This window comes from Canis lupus, chromosome 34 (assembly GCF_011100685.1).
Source record: "Canis lupus familiaris isolate Mischka breed German Shepherd chromosome 34, alternate assembly UU_Cfam_GSD_1.0, whole genome shotgun sequence".
Classification (NCBI taxonomy): Eukaryota; Metazoa; Chordata; class Mammalia; order Carnivora; family Canidae; genus Canis; species Canis lupus.
The window spans coordinates 32517249-32539638 of NC_049255.1; the positions used below are offsets into that span (position 1 = coordinate 32517249).

The 22390-nt window shown below is 39.5% G+C and overlaps 1 protein-coding gene across 13 annotated transcripts in view; it reads right to left on the reverse strand.

Annotated features, from left to right (window-relative positions):
* Window positions 1–7956, reverse strand: part of ZBBX (zinc finger B-box domain containing) — a 106480-nt gene extending 98524 nt beyond the window's left edge. For 11 of the 13 annotated variants that reach the window (XR_005383963.1, XR_005383959.1, XR_005383958.1 and 8 more), the window contains exons 1-3: window positions 7817–7956; window positions 3292–3405; window positions 703–793 (exon numbers count right to left, since the gene is read on the reverse strand). Coding sequence is in view for 6 of the 13 variants with exons in the window: in XM_038583803.1 (XP_038439731.1) it covers window positions 703–793; window positions 3292–3405; window positions 7817–7884 (273 nt within the window). In the remaining 7 variants the exon portion in view is untranslated. Of the gene's footprint in view, window positions 1–702; window positions 803–3291; window positions 3406–7816 lie in introns of those variants that run through there. The other 2 variants (XM_038583797.1, XM_038583801.1) reach the window with 2 other exon arrangements.
* Window positions 7957–22390: the final 14434 nt, after the last annotated feature.

The window sequence follows — 22390 nt, forward strand, 5'->3', positions numbered from 1 at the left end:
GCCCAAAGAAAGTTCAGTGATAGGTATATAAAAAAGAAAAAGCTATATAAGTTAAAATTTACAAAGTCACGGATCTCATACTAACTGAACAATCCAGAAATAAAACAGCTTTCCTTACATAGAGTCACTCATCTGGTTTTAATCTTAAATATGATGTAATGTTATATTTTATAATATACAGTAAAGATGAAGCAATTCTACAGCTGGAAGACCTGAAAGCATTTTTTCTTTGGGTATCTTCACATATGGAATCAATAGTATATAAATAATAATCATTATTCAAGCAAAACAAACAGATTAAACAGATGTGATACAATAAAAAGGCAGGAAAAAAAGTCTGTCCTTTGTTACATCAAATAACTTGGCTTTCATCGTAATATAAAACTACATAGTTGTACTGCACATACTTGAAACCAGAACTGAACCATATGAAAGAAATTCAGTTTAGAAAAATTCTACTCGAAAAAAAAAAATTCTACTCGAGGTGAATTTTTAAAAATCATCTTGCAGATGAAAAACAAAGTATATCTGAATAATGAAAGCTACAGATTAATCCATAAAATTGATCAAAATCCAATAATATGTAGTTGTTAAAATAAGAATAGTAGATTCTTAAGTATGGAAGGGAATACAAGATCTGAAAAATTAATTTATATCTCTTCACTGAGTAAATTCCCTGAGAACCAAATGGTATTTTCTTACCTTAATAACATTTCCTTTATTTTGTGACATCATGTGTGATTGATTACCCAATTTTCCCAGTTGCCCAGATTTCCAGTGATATCCACTTGACCTTCAATACATATAAACAGAAGACAAAATGTAATTACTAAATACATTTCTCCTTTCAATGAAAATAAATATATTTTCCTTGTTTCAAGAAATGAAATTCAGTCATTAACATGTAACAGACCACCACAAAATGAAAATGAAATATCAATAATGCCACAATATCCTCAGTAATTCTAAAATATAGCTGTACCGTATTTGGAACTTCTGAGAAGAAATGAACAAAAGTAAAATGTCCAAACACAGATGCAGAATTTCATTTTTTAGACATTTATGATTATTAAAGATAGTTTTATGGATTTATAGGAAATTTTACAGATTGTCATGCAGTTTTAAAAACTGGTCTACAAATGTAAAGAGGAAAAGGAAGCAAGACAATACTCAAAATAGTTGGCAGATCTACTAAGTGATGAATTCCACATTTAAGACGACAAACCAGCTCCCACATTGAAAGGTAACAGAGATGGCAAAGAAGGCAAACTGTTTAATTTCTAGTTTTCCAAGCACTTTTGAGTCTCACAAAATTTTTTGAAGTTAACAAGGCAAAAGTCCAATTTTCACTTAAAAAATAATGAGGCAAAAACTTGCCCAAGGTCACCCAGACAATAAATAATGAAGTCAAATTTAGAACACTGGACTTCTATCTTCCTGACCAGTGAGTAGCAGGTTCTCATTCTGGCTATGACATTTACTATCTATGTGATCTTAGAAGAACATTTACCTCTTCTAAAAAGTCAAGCATTAGGACATTTTTAAAAACATCTAGAAAAGGTTTCTCAGCTAATGAAAACCCACTCTTGGGGCTGATTTCTAGACCTCTGATGCACAAATATTTCATGATCCACTAAGAAGTTCAAAATAAATTCACTGGATCACTAAGAGAAGAGCAGCAAAATATACAATATACTTTGTCACCTGAGATGACATACGACATTGAGATCCTTGATTAAATCAATGTTCTGATAATTAGAGAGGGTGTGTGTATGTGCCATGAATATGTTTTTAAGGAATCAGACTCTAAAGATAAAAACAACCGGAGTTACTGTAAACATCTGAATTTTCTTTAATGGCTCAGAAGGTATTGCATGGATATTTGATGATATCACTTGGATATTTCATAAGACTAAACAAAAGCTACTTTAATACACAAAAAGCCTGGCAATATTTAGTACCAGCCAAAGCACATGAGATGGGCACTGTCATTCTCTGTAGGAGAAAGTTACACATTTTTGAAGCCTATCTGAAAGACAATTTCTCCAGTATCTACCAAAATGCAAACTGCATATATACTTTGACTCACAATTTAACTCTTGGATATCTTTGTGTATGCAAGCACAATATATATAGAAACATATTCACAGCAGCATTTATAACTGCAAAATAGAAAAAAAATAATAAATATCTGTAAAATACACAAATATCATGTGCCATTAAAAGAAAGGCATCATGGGACGCCCGGGTGGCGCAAGCGGTTGAGCATCTGCCTTCAGCTAAGGGCATGATCCTGGAGTCCCGGGATCGAGTCCCATGTCAGGCTCCCTGCATGGAGCCTGCTTCTCCCTCTGCCTGTGTCTCTGCCTCTCTCTTTCTCTGTGTCTCTCATTAAAAAAAAAAAAAAAAATCATCAGTTGTGTGCTGATGTGGCAACAGCACTAAGACATATTAAGTAAAAAAAAAAAAATAGGGTGTGAATCATTTTATAGATCACCTCACTTGTACAAACAAACATAAGACATGTCAGATATACACAAACACACATTCATAGAAAATGTATAAACACACAGGTTTATACAAAGATATTAGTGGGGGGAAAAGAATTTAATTGTTAAAAACAGTGCTACAAATGGGCTGGGAGTCAGCCTAGAGCTAAGAAGAAATAATTTCCATTATATAACTATCAGTTCTGTTTGGCTTTTATCATCTGTATTTATTAGTTTTATAATAAAGGAAAACTCCCAGTAAAATTAGTACAGATACAAAGCACAATATTAAAGAGTGCTCATTAATAAAATTTCAGCTAAGGCACATTTGTCTAAAAATATTTTAAACATACTTGAGGGTTTGAATGATTCCTATATATGAACATGTAAACCCCTGTCCCGGCAAAGTATTTTCATAAATAAAAATGACCTTAAACACAAACTGGCAATCTCCTACGGATGGCAATGGCAGTTTTATGAGAGCAAAGGCCAACTTCTGCATTGCTGTGCTAAACATCCCAGACTTTAATGGTTCCGAAGAGTCATATAAGAGAAATAAGAAAGTGTAAGACCAAATAAGGTTCAAAGGAAACAGAAGTCATGCTAATGTTAAAAAGGAACATGCCTTAATGTAAAGGACACAAATAGAAAAAGCAGGAGAAATTTAATATTATTTGTTCATCAAGAAAAGTTAGAAAATTCTCATTCAGGGCAGATCTTTGTTGGAATGACAATAATATCCGAAATAGTTTTCTACTCAATTCAGTTTATTTCTCTATAATCCCCTGAAAATGTCACCTACTTTCTTTCTTCCTTTTCTTTGCTCCAAGCTGATTGGAATTCCTGTAGTTTCTTTTCCATCTGTTGGTTCTCCAGTTCTAACTGTACCTTCTCCAATCTCAGTTCCCGAGCATTTCTGAGTAAAAGTCAAACACAGAACATTCATTTGTGGTAAACAAACAAACGAACAACAACAACAACAACAAAAAAGGTAAAATAATTTTTGTGTCATCTTTTGCCCTTACAATTATGAATAGTAAATAAGTGATAAAGTACTCCAAGGACTTCCTTTGGAAGTCTATTGGTTTCTATGGTTTCTTAAGTTAACATTATTTTCCATTAACATTCACCTTAACATATGTATATTTTCAAACTTCAGATTTTTGGTTTACCTACTACAGTGCTAGAGGTTTCAAATCATAATTCACTTTCCATATGAACCCTGTCCTTATAAATGAACAAATATCTATGCTATACAAATAGAAAGTAAAAGAAAGAAAGATTTTCCAATTTCCGTACTGTCTTTCCTCTAAAGAATTCAAGTAGTTCGAAGCACACTGTTTAAAATAACTGTTTTCCGTCTTTCTAGACAGGATACACATTTTTGCTGACCTGATCATCTTAGAAACCTTCAACAAATTTCTACCTCTGTGTTGTACAAGTACAATAACAAAAAAAAAAAAAAAAAAAAAAAAAAGGCAGAGCTTGTTTGGGGCCTATTAGGGAGAAAGCATCTACTGAGGTTCTTGGTATAGGAGCCATCAAAAGGATTGAATGGGAACTGGGCCAATACCACCTATTGTTTCCTCTGAAGGAAAACAAGAAGAAAAGAGCTTTTTGAGGACAGAGAAGAGTCCCTTTACAGATTCTTGAGCAAGAGATTTTGGTAATAATATCTGAAGCTCATCAAACTTTGACACAAGCCATCTCCTTCATTTTATGCTGCTGGTCTCTTGTCAGTTTTAGTCACTGACTCCATCTTCCATAAGCCTATGCCAACCTAGTTCTCTAGCTTTTCTCATCTATCATCAGTTTAAATCTCTTCCTTTATTATTATATTAGTATTTGACTATATTCAAATAATCCTCGTGCATACCCAAGGATTCAAAGGCCAGGAATTAAAAAATAACGAATAATGGGGATCAGAAAGGGAACTAATTTATAGGAACAGTCACCAAAGAGCAAGTGGGCCAAAGATACGTGCCCAAGTGGACACTATCCAGGGAGACATACGGAAAGTGAAATAAGGCAAAGGCTGCCAGAAGGTTTAGAGAAGCTGGCAAAATACTGAGGGAGAGGCACTATTTTCATTATATCTGCTCCACAAGGAATATTTCAGCCCCTAGGATACTGTGGTGATAGGACATGTGAAAGTACGTGATAGGATATGAGACCCAGTAGAGCTTCCAGTACAGACAGGAATATACACACACAGACATGCATGAAGGTAATCAAAATAGAGTATAATGGTGTTGTCATTGGAGAAGAGCATGGAGGTACCTGAGCACAGAGAGGGCACGTACCCAGCCGATGGGCCTGCAAGAGCAGTTCCTGAAGAAAGAAAAGTCTGAGCTGATACCTACAGGATGAAAGGACCTAGCCAGTTACAGGGAAATGGTGAGAGCTGTGTTCCAGGAAGAAAGAAAAGTGTAGGCACTAGTAGACACAGGTGATGTGTGGGACAAGGAACAAGAGGTTCCACGTGACCAGGAATTATGTACAGGATGGGAACAGTGGCAAGAAATGGGGCTGCTGAGGTGGAGAGGGGCCAGGTCATGAAGAGCCACGCAGGCCATGATGAGGATTTGTATTCTATAAGAAATAAGAATTGCCAAAGGATTGTAAGAGAATGGATCAGACTTGCATTTTAGAAAAATCACTCTGACTGCAGAATGGGAAATTAGAGGGTGTAAGGCTGAAAGGCAAGGCAAGGCAAGGCAGCCAGTTGGGAGACTATTTCAGTAATCCTAATAATAGAGAGATGATGCTGGTCTGACTAGATAGAGACAGTGGAGAGAAAAATGGGAGCATTTGAGAAATATAAGGAAATAAAATTAACTGGACTTGGAGACTGACTTGAAGTATGTGACTCACCATAGAAGGGACAAAGAAGGAATCTAAGACAATCCTAGGTTTCTTATTTGGGCAACCAGAAAGATAATGATGCCTAGGTCACTTTGGGATGGGATGGAGACACAGTTCAGGACTGTATGCTGAGGATACATGAGCTGGTCTCCCTGTCCAGAGTCTCGATGGCCAACAACAATTTTCCATGGCTTCCAGAGGAAGAGTTCAAGAGCACAATTGTGATTGTGTTACTCCCTTGCTTAGAAAACTTTTAATGTTTCTAAAGACTCCACTGGTAGAGGAAAGGGATAAGACTGGAAAAAAAAAAAAAAAGACTGCTTACTGACCAAGTGGTCAAGTTGATGGGATGCTATGGGTCTGAAACAAGACAAGGGTTCCTTCTAGAGACAGCCTCAGACACAGAGCTGGGGGGGCGGGGGGGAGCAGGGGGCAGGCAGGGCCATTGGGGAAAACTAAGGTTGATTCTGCAGCGATCAGGTCGACCCAAAAAATCCAAGGGCCAGAAACAACCTGCTCAAATTAGTTGGGGGCTGGGAAAGAGGAATACAAACACCGGAGAACACCAATGCATAAGCCAAGATTAAGATCATCATTAAGATAGTATCAAATGCAAATAGGCTTCAAATAAGAAAAGGGGGACAAAGGGAACTCCAGAGCAATTACTGTGGAGTAGGTGTTCCTGTCCTACCTTTTGTAGGATATTGATCATGACTGGATCAGGGAAACCTAATCACCTCCAAAATAAATTCAAAACTCCTTAGTGCACTGTACAAGTTAATTTACTATCTATACAGTCCTGCCCTTCTAACTTTGTTCTATAAATCTCTGTTCCATAAATCACTGCATGTGTCTGACACTTCCCAAACTATGTGGTCTCTCTACCTTTGCACAAGTTTCCCCCCAGTAACTACCCAACTAACTGCATCATTCAAGCAAAGCTTGGAGACCTCCCCACCTGTGCCCCAGCAGCTTGGGCCATGTTCTCATTGCCCCTTGGGCTTTCTCATCACACCACGCTTGCTACTATCTCATAAATGTGATTTTATCTATTCATATCCTCTACAAGCTACCTGAGAACAAAGATTGTGTCTTCTTCCTCTCATATCCACCATTCCCTAGCACACTGTGTAGAACATGCTCACTTAATAAATGTCTGTTGGCTAAATGGTCTTTATGTATCTAAACACAGACTAGAAACACAGGACCAAAATCAAATTATATATGCCCCATTTTCTTCTTTACACAAAAAAACAAAATCGGTAATAGTAGCAATTGGATAGCTCCCCTCCCACCTAAAAAGGGTAAAATTAATACAGCTGGTCTTGAACAAAAGAAGTTTGAACTGCATGTGTCCACTAATACACAAAAATTTTTTGATAAATACAGTATAGTGTTGTTTTCTTTTCCTTTCGATTTTCTTAGTAATATTTTCTTTTCTCTCGCTGAGTTTATTGAAAGAATACAGTATATAATACAATGCAACATACAAAGTATGTGTTAATTGACTACGTTCTCCAAGACTTCTGGTCAAGACTAGGCTATTAGTAGTTAAGTTTTGGGGATGTTAAAAGTTATACAGGGATTTTTGACTGTTCTAGAGCATCAGTGCCCCTAACCTTTGTGTAGTTCAAGGGTCAGTTGTGCTGGGAATGCCATATATTTGTGTGACATTTTCCAGTTTACACGTGCTCTTACTCACAGTATCTCAAAAGTGAGGGAAGAATTAGGAAGGCTCTGAACACACTGAATAACCACAGGACTATTGATCTAATTCAGGGAACTCAAAACTAAAATTGAAAATCAACAGTCTGTCCCTAACCCAGACTGGCTGGCCCTTATTGATACTTGAGAGGCAGGCCTTGGGAATTTCCAGTGACTCTAGATGACCTCAAAAAGAAACAGTATATTGACACTGCCAGTACTCCTGCTATGTCACGAAATTCCCAGAGATGGCTTGGCTAGCTGAATGTGTCCACAAGACAATCCAGGACGTAAGGTACCCTTCCCAAGAAAGGTGATTTCAACATACTGTCCCTAGTAGATGAAGTGCTGGGATGACACCTTCTATTCTCTATTGAAAGATCTTTCAGTCCAATAATCTCCCTAAATTTCAGTGCCTTTCAGTTTCTTCAGGGTGATTCCTTTTTAACCCTGAAAAAGTATCACAAACTATCTGAAACCTTCTGTTAGACTGCTTCGGTAGTCAATAAACCCAAACCTCACTTATAACTTTTCACCTCAATTTTGTGGCATAAATAATTTTAGTCCTCAATTTAAAAATTATGATAGATTATATCAAACCTACTATCTCATAGATAAAAATACACCAATGTAAAGAAAATGGAAATAAGAGCTCACAAATTTAAGTTCAAGTCCAAATTGTCTCATATAAAAAGAATACAACATACAGAAATGTTAGCAATTATTTCTATTTTAGTAATAAATATTTATGCACTTACCTGTATCTTAGCTTTACAGAATTTCCAGGTTTTCCCCATGGAAGAACTATAAAATCTTTGGTGTCCATGATCACAGTCTTTTGTTTTTTTTTCCAGTCTTATTATTATCAAAAAATTACTGTGATTTACAAAAACTTCTGAAAAAGTAACAAAGAATTATGCCAGAGTAAAGTAGTTAAATTACAAATTCAAAACTATGTGTAGTTGCAAGTTTTACAAACCGAAATCATTATGAGAAAAAAGCTTAATTAAAGGTTAAACAGTAAATATATATGTATATATGCTAAATTTAAGTTTTATATAGATCTATATACTAATAAAGTTATAAGTATAACATGTGATGGAACTAAAAATTTACGAATAATGTTATAGCAAAAAACTATGGAAATAGTCAGCTGAAAGTGAAGAATGCACTCATTAAGACAGAGCACATTCTCTGGCTCTTTCTGTGGTAAAGAGTATAAAAATATGCATCAGGTTTTGTTCCTATCCAAAAACAATATCCATGGCTAAATATAGGGAAAAGAAAAGAAACTTAGAGATACAATCCAAACTCAAAACCTTTCTTTGTACATATATGGCAATGTAAAATGAAAATTAAGGTATGTAATAATTACCCAAAGGCACTCTAATATCCTCATTCATCAAAGAAAATTTTAATGATGCTCTTTGCCTAAGATCAGAAATTAGCATATTTAGAAAGAATTTTTTAACAAGAAATGAAACAAAAAAAGATTTTCTGCCTAACTCCAAGTTAACCAGAAAATTAAATTATTCAGAACACCCTATTTCCTGAATATCCCAATTATTCATGGTTCTATAATAATTTACTCTGTAATGCTGAATTACCAAATCACGTGCACAACTATTAGATTTTTATACCAATAAAATTTCCAAATTCTGAACACTCTTAAAGAAATATAAAAGGTATTACCATGCAGTCCATAGTTTCAAATGGCCAAACCATTTGATATTGTTGGTTTATACATGTGTTTCTACGTACTCACAACCCCCATAAATATTTACTAAGTCTCTGCTATATGCAAAGCACCATGCTGAGAGGCATGAAGGTATCAAGATCCAGGGAAATTTGTTTTCTATGCTCAAAAATGGCATAGAGTCAAAAAGGGCATATAAAACCTATATATAAAAGCCATAAAATAGGGTAGAAATTATAAAGGCCATAAAATTTATAGATGTAATAATATAAGAAGTGAGAGAAAGAACTTGAGCTGGCTAGCATTTAATGTGGGGATCTGAGGAGAAAGGAGGCTATCTAAGAAGATATGGGGGGAGGGGGCACCTGGAGAGTACAGTTGGTTAAGCATCCAACTCTTGATTTCAGCTCAGGTCATGATCTCAGGGTTGTGAGATCAAGCCTCACTACAGGCTCAGAGCTGGGCATGAAACCTGTTTAAGATTCTCTCTTTCTCCCTCTGCCCCTTCCCACTCCACACTCACATACACACACACACACATACACATAAGAAGATATGATAAACAGTCGACACTATGAGAAAAACAGCTTTCAAATGGGGACTAATGACTGATTCTATTTGGTTGATGTGCAGGTTGCGTGGAGGGGAAAAGTAGGCATACATTTGGAAATGTAGGCTGAGGCCCCATAACGAGTGGCTTTAAATGCAAAGTTCAGGCATTTGGAATTTACTCTGTAGCTAATGAGAATCACTGAAAGTTTAAGACGGAAGAACAGAAAATAAATCTAGAAGCTTTGCTCAAAAACTTCAGGAGAGAAGGCATCAGAACGGGAGTAACCAAATGGAAGGCTTTTGTAACATCAAAGTCTATATAGTCAAATGAGTAACTTCTTCAGTTTTGTTCCTCTGGGACACTATCTCATAATTCCAATGATGCAACCACTGCTCAAAATACTTTTAAAATGCCTCTTTTGAAATCGCCTGCAAAGTCCACCATACATACCCAACAAACACACAGATCTACTTCGTTGTGCCTCATTTAAAACTAAAAAGGATATTGTTCAGCAAGAGCGACTACTTTGTTCATTCAAATCCAGTTTCAAGTTATTCTCCCCACCAAAAATAAAAAAATAATAATAATTTAGTCTGAAAGAGTAGAGTTTGACTACCTTGGAGAAAATTCTGAAGGCACTTATTCTCTGAAGATAATCAAAAATGGAATTATACAAAATAATTCTATATTGCAAGCAGTGTAGTGGATGCATTGTAGGACTAAGTATATTTGTGCCTTCGATAAACAAATATTTAGCCACTCCTTTGTGACCTCTTTAAGCGTACTTTAGTCACAACGGTAAATAGGACATGGTGTCTTCCCTCAAAGAACTCAAAATGAAAGGGAAAGCCATATAGTGAGACAATACTGTGGACCATTCCAACAGAAGGAAATACTTAGGAGGGACATAGAACTTAGACTCACTTCTCAAGCACCAAGCCTTAGCTTTCAAAGCTAAAATCAGTGTCAAAGAAAACTAAAGATACCACTGGGAAACTAAGATTCGGTTTGCTCTGGGGAGGGGAGGGTGCATCTTCTCTACCCCTCCTTTGTAGGCAAAACCTTTGTCTCACTTAAAACGAAAGAGAGAGAGAGAGAGAGAGAGAGAGAGAGAGAGAGAGAGAGAGAGAGAGAAGAAAGAAAGGAAGGAAGGAAGGAAGGAAGGAAGGAGGAGGAAGGAGGAAGATCTTACCTTCCGACGCCACTCCCTGCATCCCACCCTCCCACTCACTAACATCCCTCAGCCCGCCACCCTCCACCACCGCCTCCCCTCCCGCCCCCCCACTAAAGAAAAGACTAAGAAAGAGATGTGGAGGGAGGAGGGATGAGAAGAGCAAACTCTGGGAATAATCCTACTCAAAAAGAGTCTGTATCTCTTTTTTATTGTAATCTGGAAATACAATTGCTGGACCCTTGTCTACTGTGGCTAAGTTTTTCATGAAAAGTTCCACACTGTTATCATTACCAAAAAAAATTAAGCCAAAAGTTATGTGATCTTTAATTTTTAACTGTGTGGGGGATCGTGGTGTCTATTCCCCCCACATTGTTCAAGGGTCCACTTGTGCATAAAACTGAATACACGACGACTGAAATGAATTCTTATAAAAAAAAGTCTGTAAATTTCATTAGGATGAGATGATTCAGATTTATAGCTCTGCTGATAATGTGATTTAACCAATCAATGGTCTTATTCGGGGGTATTTCACCTCACTGAATGCAATTAGTAAGGCTTCTTCTCAGCTAAATGTTTTATCAAGTCACACACATAAGCCAATTTTCCTGTATGAAGAGAAAAGGAAGATTATAATTGTGAGTCATGCTGTTCTGTCTGTTTCCTCTCGTAAAACCAACAGAGAGGCAGGTCACCTTTCTCGGCACAGCAAGGACATAACAATGTCAGCCGGAAGATCAGCAAAGCCCCAAACTTGAGTCACTTAACGGAATCAGGGAACTACAGATCAACTCCCTATTATGCAAACTTCGTCATTCCACCTGTCCTCTGGTGACACAATTTTTTTTTCTGATTATTAAACACCAGAAGTTTAATAGCTATTTGGAAAATTGTCTGGTTACCTGATTTATTAGGCCGCATCATTTTTCCATCCCCAACCTATTCTTCCCCATTCCTATACGCATGATATGACCCAAAGGTGTCCATGATGGTTGGATTCTCCTTCCACCTGAGATCTCATTCTGGGAATGCAACCCAAGAATCAAGGCTGGCTACCACAGAATGGAAACCAGGAAATCATGATGATTTAGAACCCTGGAAACTCAGAGCATTCATAAAGAGTTGCCCTACTCTCCTAGAATTTGCCATGATGCCACCGGCAGAATGGGAGGTTTGGGAAGCCACTGTTTTTGAGATGGGACAATTTGTATAGCTAAAAACTTTTTTTTAAAGATTTTATTTATTTATTCATGAAAGACAAAGAGAGAGGGGCAGAGACACAGGCAGAGGGAGAAGCAGGCTCCTTGCAGGTCCTTCCCAGGACCCGGGGATCATGACTTGAGCCAAAGGCAGACGCTCAACCACTGAGCCACCCAGGCGTCCCTATAACTAAAAACTTATCTAAGATGAGTTGATTATTCTAATGACCCAGATCATCTTAGACCTGAAAACTTAAATGCCAGTAAATAAGAATTTTTCTTTACTTTAACACATATTTTGAGGCCCAAAAGTAAAGATTAAAATCTTTCTAAATATGTAAGGAAAAATACATGATCCCTAGCACAATCTGATGCCTGAGCGGCCTACTGACTAAATATATGCCATTTTCTCCTGGCATAGGCCATGAAAAGTAAATCAGGTATTGACTTCTCAGCTGCACTTCATCTTTCAGCCAACCAATATATCTGATTAATATTGCCTCAGGGTACTAAATAGTACCCATGTCATCCAGATTTTACCTTTTATATGCAGGTTCCCTTGAGAAAAATTAGCAAAGTTTGCTTGTGGATATCAAGGGGCAAGGAATCTTTTTAAAATATTTGCCAACTAAAAATGATAAGTAATATTAATGGATACTAGGTTAAACTTCAGAGGACCTTTGTGTCCAAAGTGGTCTCTGAGCCTCAGTTTATCGCTATATTAAATGATGAGAATTCCACCCCACCGCACCCCACCCCACCCCCCACCCCCCTGCCCTCCCATCCCCACCTAATTTGCAAGATATCAAACAAAAGGACTCTAATTTGTGGCCTGTAAATCAGCGGGCTCCTTATGGGCCTCCAGAGAGCTCAGGGTTCAGGGAAGGGGCAGCCTTAGAAACTACCCTGAAAGTGGAATGAGGGAGCCATCAAGGCTTTTCTTAAACCACAGATTCTGATTTCATCCGTTTTACATAATGATCATACCTCTGAGTCAGATTGACTATAAATAAACTCCTCTATAGCTTAAAAAAAATGTTTTAAAGTCACAACAGTAAATCAATATACGATTATTAATTCTGTATCAACTGAAGACTTCATATGATCGCCAATAGCAATGAAAGCATTAAATTTATCAATCACACCTTTTGGAAATCCAACCCTTTCATGGATGAACCCTTTCATGACCTATGCCACTCATTCTCATAAAGTCCACTATTCCCCTAAGTGGTCACTTATGAATATTTTAGGAATGGGAAAAATTAAGGCATCCATCCAAGATTGGTGACAAAGCCAGAAATTACAATTTTATTCCCAGTCCCATTAGTTCCTCTTAGGACTTGAAATCTAAATATTGTTCTACAAACTTAAAATGATTAATTCCTATCATTCATATTCTTCCCCCTTTCATGATCTCAACCCGTCATAAAAAAGGAAATTTAGAGACAGAATTGTATAGCATCAGATTATCTTCTAAATTTTACAACAATATATTTAAACATCGGTGAAAACCTTTTGGGTGTCAAAGTGCTCCCATGTAATACAAGGTCACAAAGGCAAGGTGTGACCCCGGGAGCCCGGGATCGAGTCCCGCCTCGGGATCCCCACAGGGAGCCTGCTTCTCCCTCTGCCTGGGTCTCTGCCTCTCTCTCTGTGTGTCTCTCATGAATAAATAAAATCTTAAAAAAAAAGAAAGAAAAAGTCAAGTTGTAGAGCGGGTACGATGGAACCCCCTGGTGTCGTGTCCAGGGTTCACAGTTCCCGACTCCACTGGCACCAGGGGCTCAGAAGTTCTCTGTTTATAGGAAAAAAAGGAGCTTCCACTCCTGAGGCCAGTGGGGCTGGCAGTCGGTGGGGCTGGACACCCACTCGGGCAGCGCCCCAGGCCCCCGAATCCCAGCCCACACCCCCCCCCGCCCCTCGGATCCCGGCCCGCCAGCTCGGAAGCGCACCCCCCGCCGCCCCATCTGCAGCCCCCGCCGCCCCACCTGGAGTCCCCGCCGACCCACCTGGAGCCCCCCGCCGACTCATCTGGAGACCCCGCCCCCCGCCGCCCCACCTGGAGCCCCAGCCGACTCACCTGGAGCCCCCGCCGACTCACCTGGAGCCCCCGCCGCCCCACCTGGAGCCCCCGCCGCGCCACCTGGAGCCCCCGCCGACTCACCTGGAACCCCCGCCGACTCACCTAGAGCCCCAGCCCCCCGCCGCCCTACCTGGAGCCCCCGCCGACTCACCTGGAGCCTCCGCCGCCCCACCTGGAGCCCCCGCCGACTCACCTGGAGCCCCCGCCCGCCCCCCGCCGCCCCACCTGGAGCCCCCGCCGCCCCACCTGGAGCCCCCGCCGCCCCACCTAGAGCCCCCGCCGACTCACCTGGAGCCCCCGCCGCGCCACCTGGAGCCCCCGCCGACTCACCTAGAGCCCCAGCCCCCCGCCGCCCCACCTGGAGCCCCCGCCGCCCCACCTGGAGCCCCCGCCCCCCGCCGCCCCACCTGGAGCCCCCGCCCCCCGCCGCCCCACCTGGAGCCCCCGCAGCCCTCCTCACGGCCGCCGGCCCCAGCTTCCCCGAACTTCCGCCTCGGTCTCCCTGGTTACCGCGTCAGCCCCGTACCCATGGCAACCAGGACGCTTGGCCGGGCCGCTGTTGACCAGCAGAGGGCACAAGGGAGCCCCGCCGGAGGGCGAAGGGGGCGAGGCCGGAGAGCGGAGGAAGGAGCCCGCGAAGCTCCGCAGGCGGCAGGTTTTCTGCGGGAGGCGCTCCTAGCGCCTTGCAAGCGCTAGTCCAAGTTTTATCTGGAATATTTAATTCATCCTCACAACGGCTCAGTTTATATCCAAGAAAATTAAGGCACAGAAAGTTGAAATTGGGACCCCAATTTACACAGCTAGCAGATGGCAAACCCAAGAATTAACCCAAGCAGCTAAGGACTCCCACGTGTGTGCTCCGTCCAGTCGCTTATCAAAGGTCACAAGAGCCAAAATCAACCCTGGAATCCAGGTCTCAGGAACCCTCGCTTCTTTATACCGAATATATGACCCACGGGTGTATGGGTCACATGGCAGACAGAGAGAGAGAATCAACCCACGCTTCTCAGACTTCTCTGCTCCAGTCACCTGCTTATTTTTCACTCCCTAAACATCTGTAGTTTGGGGTGGGTGGTGGGTTGTTTTGTTTTGTTTTGTTTTGTTTCAGTTTATTTTATTTTTTTATTTTTTCAGTTAATTGAAAAAATTCTTCTAGATTTATTTAAACAGAGTTTTTTTAATGAAAATCTCTGTTGTAATCCATAGAAAAGAAAGTATTGGTAGCGTACACTGGTTTGGAGGCTTTAGATGCTATTTTAAGTCTGACTTTTCCCTTTCTATTTTGTTTTTTTTATTTATATTCAATTTGCCAACATGTAATATAACACCCAGTGCACCCAGTGCTTATCCCATCAAGTGCCCTTTTTATTTATTTATTTATTTATTTATTTATTTATTTATTTATTTATTTATTTATTTATTTATAGCTCTGTTTTTATATGCTTCAAGTAGAATGTGTGGTTGGTTCTTTAGTCACTTGGTCTAAAAATGTCTATGCTGGGCAGCCCGGGTGGCTCAGCCGTTTAGCGCTGCCTTCGGCCCAGGGCCTCATCCTGGAGACCCAGGATCGAGTCCCACGTCGGGCTCCCTGCATGGAACCTGTTTCTCCCTCTGCCTGTGTCTCTGCCTCTCTCTGTGTGTGTGTGTCTCTCATGAATGAATAAATAAAATCTTTGAAAAATAAAAATAAAAATGTCTATGCTTATCCACATCGTTATCTATCTTGTTACTAGACTAATAATCTCGACTCTTATGGTTAAGATACTAACCTTTGAACCATTGCTTTCCACATTAGTGTACTCTGTCAGAACACATTTAGTGTTTTCTCCTGGCAGCATTAATTGTACAAAACTTAACTAGCATAGATAAGAAAAGACAATGACAGTCTTATGGTTGTGATTCTGGGCTTTGAAATGAAGGCAGACCTGAGTCGGAGTCCTGGTCCTGCCACAAATTATCTATTGTATGACCTTCAGTGAGATATAAAACCCAGTTTAATTGGTTAAATGAGATAATAATAATAATCCATACATGGTCTAACATGGAAGGGTAAATGAAACAATGTATATTAGGTCTTTAGCACTAAGCCAGGCCCATAGTTGGTGCTTAATAAATGGTTAAAAAAAAAAAAAAGCAGTGGTGCTTCTGTACAGTGATCGATATCTAACTGCTCATGATATAAATTCACCAAATCCTTCCCTCAAATCCTTCCTTTAAATCTAGTATAATGACAAGTGTCAAATGGATATTCAATACTACTAGAATTTTCTTATGCAGGACTGTTTTCCAGACATGCTCTTCAAATTACCAGGAAAGAATTTTCAGTGTGTATCCATTCATTCATTTATTCAACAAATATTTGTTGAAAGTCCCTTCTTCTATATCTTGAAAATACTGCAGTGAAGAAAACTTAGCCCTTCTGTTAGCAAACATATTTTAATAGAAGCAGAAAGAAAATAAACAAACATATAAATATATGTTGGGTGCTTTGAAAACAATGCAGCGGAATAAAAAAAAATAAAAAATAAGAGTTTAAATTTAGGTTAGGTGGCCAAGAAAGTCCCAGAATGCAGGGAGAGAAAAAGACATGGGGCAGTCAGGGCCAGGAACATTCCAGAGGGAAGAGCAAACAAACTTCAGTTCAGGCCCCATCAATAGCAGTATTTTGCATAAATCCTATGGATTACTTCTGTACAACACTGTTTTACTTTAAAAAGGCATGTTTGAAACACATTTACTAGTGCAAAGTAAAACCAAACTCATAAAAGTAATGTTTAAAATATTCTGGCACTTTTCAAAAGCGTTAAAAGGATATTACCTTGCTTATATTTAGAGAAACAGCTCATGCGCGGTTCTGCAAAACAAAGCAGAGCCAAAAAAATAAGCCCATGCCAAGTTACATGGTAAAATGAAAAATATGAAGAGCTTGTCTTTCAGAACCATGATTAGTGACAAAATGAAATGAAACATGTAAAAACAATGACACCTCTAGAGATAGGATTTCCTCTCTGCTGAAGCAGAGTGCATTTAAGTGACACCAGCAATTCTGCAAATAGTTTACCACATCTGTATCGGGAGCACAGTATTCCTGGGGGTTTTTGCAGATTCGTGTTTCATCATGCCAGTATGAAGACAACACTTGAACGCACGTTTTCTGAACTAGGGGTATTCAATGTGGGGATACACTTTACCCACACTGAAGAAACTGAGAGCGCAGACTTACTGAATTCAAAGGATAGCTACAAGGTCATGCTTAAAAAGACATTCTCTCTCTCTCTCTCTCTCTCTCTCTCTCACACACACACACACACACACATTTGCGTTGCACAAGCTCCGCTCATTAAGTAACCTTCTTTTGTACTTGGCGCCCTCCTGCCTGGATGAAAATCGTGGCAGGCCTTGGGACTTTCTGGTCACTTATAGGTGATAAAAGCTCTTAAATGAATAATAAAAATGTCCAGTTCCATATAATTGTCAGACTCTGCGTGTGATTCAGTATTGTTTCCCCTTCTCAATGGTTGGGCCTCCTGAATGGAGAGAGGCCTGAAGTCAAGAACCTCTTAAAGGAGGCTTGTGTTTTCATTCCTCACCATCATTCGCCCATCGGTCTTATCAATTGCCTACATTGAAATCACAGGAAAGGATAAGGATTGAAGCAGAGAAGCCCTAACTTGACTGGTACTGAGCCTGCCAGGTGTTTAGAGCAGGCCATTCTCCAGAGAGACCACCCCACCCCCATCCACTGAGGACATCAACCTACATGGCTCTAGATGCAGGGGATGCTTTCTCCTAACACCTTTGCTTACTGGGCCCCTAGGTATCCAGTGATTATTCTTGCTTCTCTCTGTGGGGTCTCAGTGATCCTCCTGGATGACCATTAAGTGACCCATTTTCTCTTACATTTTCTTGTGCTCCCTACCTGACCCTACAGGAAAGCCTCCTGCATGCTTTGTACTGCCACCCTGTGGGTGTGCAAGACAGCCAACGTAATCACCTCTCTTCAGTTCCTACACAGTGACCGGCCAGTTTAACAGCTGCACTTATGATTCTGCACATGGAAAGTCAAAACCAGTCTGCCACAATCCCGGTTGCAGGGACCCCCTGATATATGTCTTACCAGGCTTTCAAATGACAGTCAGGGACTGTTAACAGACATTGCCCAAAACTTGGAAATAAGGTAGAGGAATCATTGCATGTCCTTTCAATGCCCAGTCTAGGAGCCCACTCGGAGGTTACCTTATTTTCTAAGAAAATGTACCTCTGTGTGATTATCATTTACTCTTCTCTGCATAGGGCTATGTAAAGTTACATGTTCATTGGTAGGATTTTTTCATCTATGACTTTGTTATCATTTGCATCTAGATATGCAGTGAAGCTCTGTCTTTTAGATAAAATAATGCCAGAGGTTGGGCATTTACTGCCCCGTAATAATACATCCACCAGTTCGGTCTCTAACCTAAAAATCTTACACCAATATTTTCGGTCAATTTTTGATATAGAGTTAGCCTCTCAAGATTTTTTGAACCAGCTTTACCATCCTGGTGGTTCCTTTCATAATGAATTAAATAAACTGTGGAACATGATGTTCTAACCTACTGAAGTTATATTTTGATAGCACCAGGCCTTCCTCTTTTGAAGGGAGATGGGACACGGCATGCCAGCAGCTCTCCAAAAGCACTCTCTCAACCTTCACTCTACTTCTTGGCTCCTCAAATCCTTTTCTAGGCAGAAGTTGGTGGTCAGTTCAGGACTGCAAAACAAGTTTTCTACTTTCTCCACTTTACAAGTCCTATAATGTAACCTTACTCTGAAATGGAGCATCTACTTCCTTCATGCCTTGGCAGACACTGAATATAACATCCTATTACATATGGATGGGATTTTTCAAATTGTCAAGGATAGCTGAGCTTTAGAGGCAACATAAAATTACAAAAAGACTGCACAAAAACCTAAATTAGTATGATATAAATATATTTAAGTGCTTCTGAAGGGCTAAACTTAAGGAAAAAGAAGAAACTTGTGGTTAGGGGGTGACATTGTCCTCTTATAATTTTTCTCAGCCTTGTAATTTCTGGCTTGTCACCAATGACACAGAATTCTTCAGCAAATAAATTTCCATAACACAAGGCAATTATTACTGATGTTTCACAAGTAGAGGAAAATCATCAGGGCATATGATAAATTTCTGCTTCCTGCAGTGTGTGGTTCTTTTCCAGTTGAAAAATAAATGTATAGGCTTGTTGGATGGGCACAGTTTCATTTCATCAGCACCTACTCAACATCTGTTCTATCCCATGCACTGCCCTGACCTGGATACAGAGGAACAAAGGTTGCACCTCTGCCCTTGAGGAACCCCCTGTCTATCGAGGGATGTGCGAGTTTACAAATAACTGATATGTAATGTACCAAGTACCATATTCACAAATTACGAACACATGACATGTTTGTGTCATGGCCAGAATTTCTGGATCATTGAAACACAGTATATGTGTCACAGAGCTGCAGATAAGAAGCAGTGCTCTGGTCAAATTTAAAAGCATCTCAGACATTACCCCTTTGACAATGGAAATCCCCAAATTGGTCTTAAAACAGAAAGACAACCACCTCAATTATGCTTATAGCAGCATCTTTGAAAGGTAACTGGTGCCAATGTGAGGATGGAGCAAAAGGAGAAGACAAAGACAAAGGGACAGTTTTGAAATGCAGTTATATTAGGCGAAGACAGAAATGGTGAGTCTGGAATAAATCAATGCAGAGGTCACAGGTCAAGTGAGATAGATTCAAGGGGATTTCTTAAACTCCAACAGCACTTGTAGCCTGAAGACATGCACTTGTCAAGGGAGAAGGAACAGTTCGTAGAGTGCGGACCAAGGAGGTGCCGGATCAAGTAGTGCAGTTTTGAAGTTTTTACTTCTGAGATAGCAATAAGAAGTAATTTAAAAAAAAAGGGGCAAAATATAGGTCTAATTATTGGGAATGCGATGGGGGCTGGTCATATATGTTAGGGTGTCTCAGCATGTGGAAATAACCAAAGATGCAGGAAGAGAGGAAGTGAAGCTAGAATTTGTGATGAGGGCCTTAGAAAGACCCTTGAGTTGAACATAACATTATTTTCTTTCTTTTTTTTTTTTTACTATACCCTTTAATTTGATACGAGGTTAATATTTCTTGGTTCCATTCAGGAATTGATAAACAATTCTGGTGGACACCAACAATCCGCTACTCATTCCCCTCCATTTACCTGGAAGCGATCTGTGAGCCTTGGCGGCATGTTTTCACAACCCAACCCACTCTTATAATGGTTTATGGGACAGGAGTCCAAACTAGACCAGTCAGATTCTCTCTTGCAAGAATGTGGAATTGAGACTGAGAGAGAGACTCTTAGGGTCACAATATTTTGTCATTTGGACCACAGGAAGAAAAAAAAGAAAGAAAAGAGAAAAGAGGAAAAAAAAAAAAGGGAAGGAAGGGGATTATCTAGCGGCTTTCCTTTTCCTGAAGACTAGCTACATCCTTGCCCTTTGGTTTTAAGACACACCCCTGTATCCTTAAGATAAATTCTCCTTTGTAACTTAAGCTAGCATGGCTCGGTTTCAGTTGCTCAGAACAAAGAAATGTGACTGAGACGACTGCCAGAAGAACTGTAATAAAACTTTCTTTAAAAAGCAAGTCCAAAGTATAGATTCCCAGAGAATTCTTTTGAACAGCAGTAGAATATTAATCTATGTCTCTCATAATTTTAAATTAATATTCCTACATATGCAAAGATAGGGAAGTCATCTGGCATTCTTTTGAAACCATTGTCTCAAAAAATGCTAAAAAAAATCTCTTGTTTATTTTTTAATCAGTTTAATTTCTTAGTTTATTTGCTTTAAGTTTGGCTGTGCCAGTTTTGCTAGCAGACAATTATTTATAATTGATGTAGCTTTAGGGAAAAGCTAATCTTAAAAAGAAAAAAGCTGGCATTTCAGAGAAAAAGTCATTCATTTCTGATCCTTGCCAAGTTTTAATAAGTGTATCCTACTGTCTTCTTGAGATTTATGCACTGTTAGCTGTACTTCATTTGGAAAATTTGCATTTTTCTCTTATGCACTCAAGCTGGGAGGCACAAAACAAGAGTTACAAGGTTTGTTTGACATGAGATGTCTAACGGTAATTTTCTTTCATCGACTTTATTCTCCTACAGTTCTGATCCCCAAGGGCAGATTTTTTCATCAGATTTTGTGGAACATTTTATAACAACTTTACCTTTGCAAAAGTTCCTTCCAAAACATTCCATAGGAGCTGTCACCACTCCCTCTACTATAGAACAGACTAGATTTACTATTTTTATGCACACGTTGAGTTAACATGATCTATGTACCCATCTTCACATTAACTCAGAAAACCCTGTGCATCTAACATAGCTAGCTTTTGTGAAGCTGTGGACAATCACCAAATACTTATAGAGGACCTGCTACACAACAGGTATTTTGATGGATAATGGCTACACATATAAACAAGACAGAAATACATTCTGTCTTTGCAGAAAGAAAATAGTCTAGATGGGAGATAGAGAAGAATTCAGAATAACAACTGCTAAAACTGTGTGAGAACATGATACTGTAGGAGCACAAAGAACAGTAACCCAACAGTTGAGGCTCAAGAAAGGCTTCTTAGCACAAGATAAGTGATGTCCTATCTAGGTTTGGCCCAGATGGTTGAGTAGGAGCTCTAGACAGGTTTTGGGGAGGGTGGGTGAAATTAGGGAATGTTCTGGGCAGAGAAAAAAAAAAAGAATATGCAAACTTCCCCACAGTGAGTTAAAATATGGTAAGTTTAAAGAATCTAAAAATTTCCAGCATTACTGAAACATGAAAAGGGCTTTGGAGAAGTGGGGAAGGGAAGAGAAAGAAGTGGGAGTCACGCTCTGGCAAAAAGGAGACTAATTAAGAAGTTACTGCTACAGTCTATGAGATACTAGTGGCCCAGGCCTTGATCTAGGAAGCAATATTAAAGAAAGTGTAAAGATCCAGTATTTATGGTGAAAAGCTCATCATTGGGCTTGGAATCGATTAGAGGAGAGGCTGGGAAACAAAGGATGATCCCCAGGATTTATGGAACTGAAGATAAAATTTTTGCATTTAGGTTCACGAGATAGTGGTCTGTAGTTGTCTTATGCTTTTGTCTAGTTTTGGTATCAGGGCAATGCTGGCCTCAGAGTATGAATCTGCTTCTATCTCCTGAAAGAGATCATAAGGAACTGGTATAATTTTTTCTTCAGTGTTTTGTGGAATTCACCAGTGAATCCATTTGGGCCAGGTACTTTCTGGTTTTGAAGGTTATTAATTATTGATACAATGTATTTAACATATACAAGCCTATTCAGAAATCCATTTCTTCTCGTGTGTTGTTTCACCACATTGTCATTTTCAAGGGATTACTCTTTTTCCCCCAGCTTATCAAATTTGCATGCCTGGAGTCGTTCAGAGTATTCACTGATTATTCTTTTAATGTCCAATAGATCTTCAGTGATCCACCCCTCTTTCATTTCAGATATTAGTAATCTGTGTCCTCTCTCATTTTTCCTTAGGTAGCCTGAGTAGAGAATTATTGATTTTGTTGATTATTTTGAAGAACCAGCAATCGGT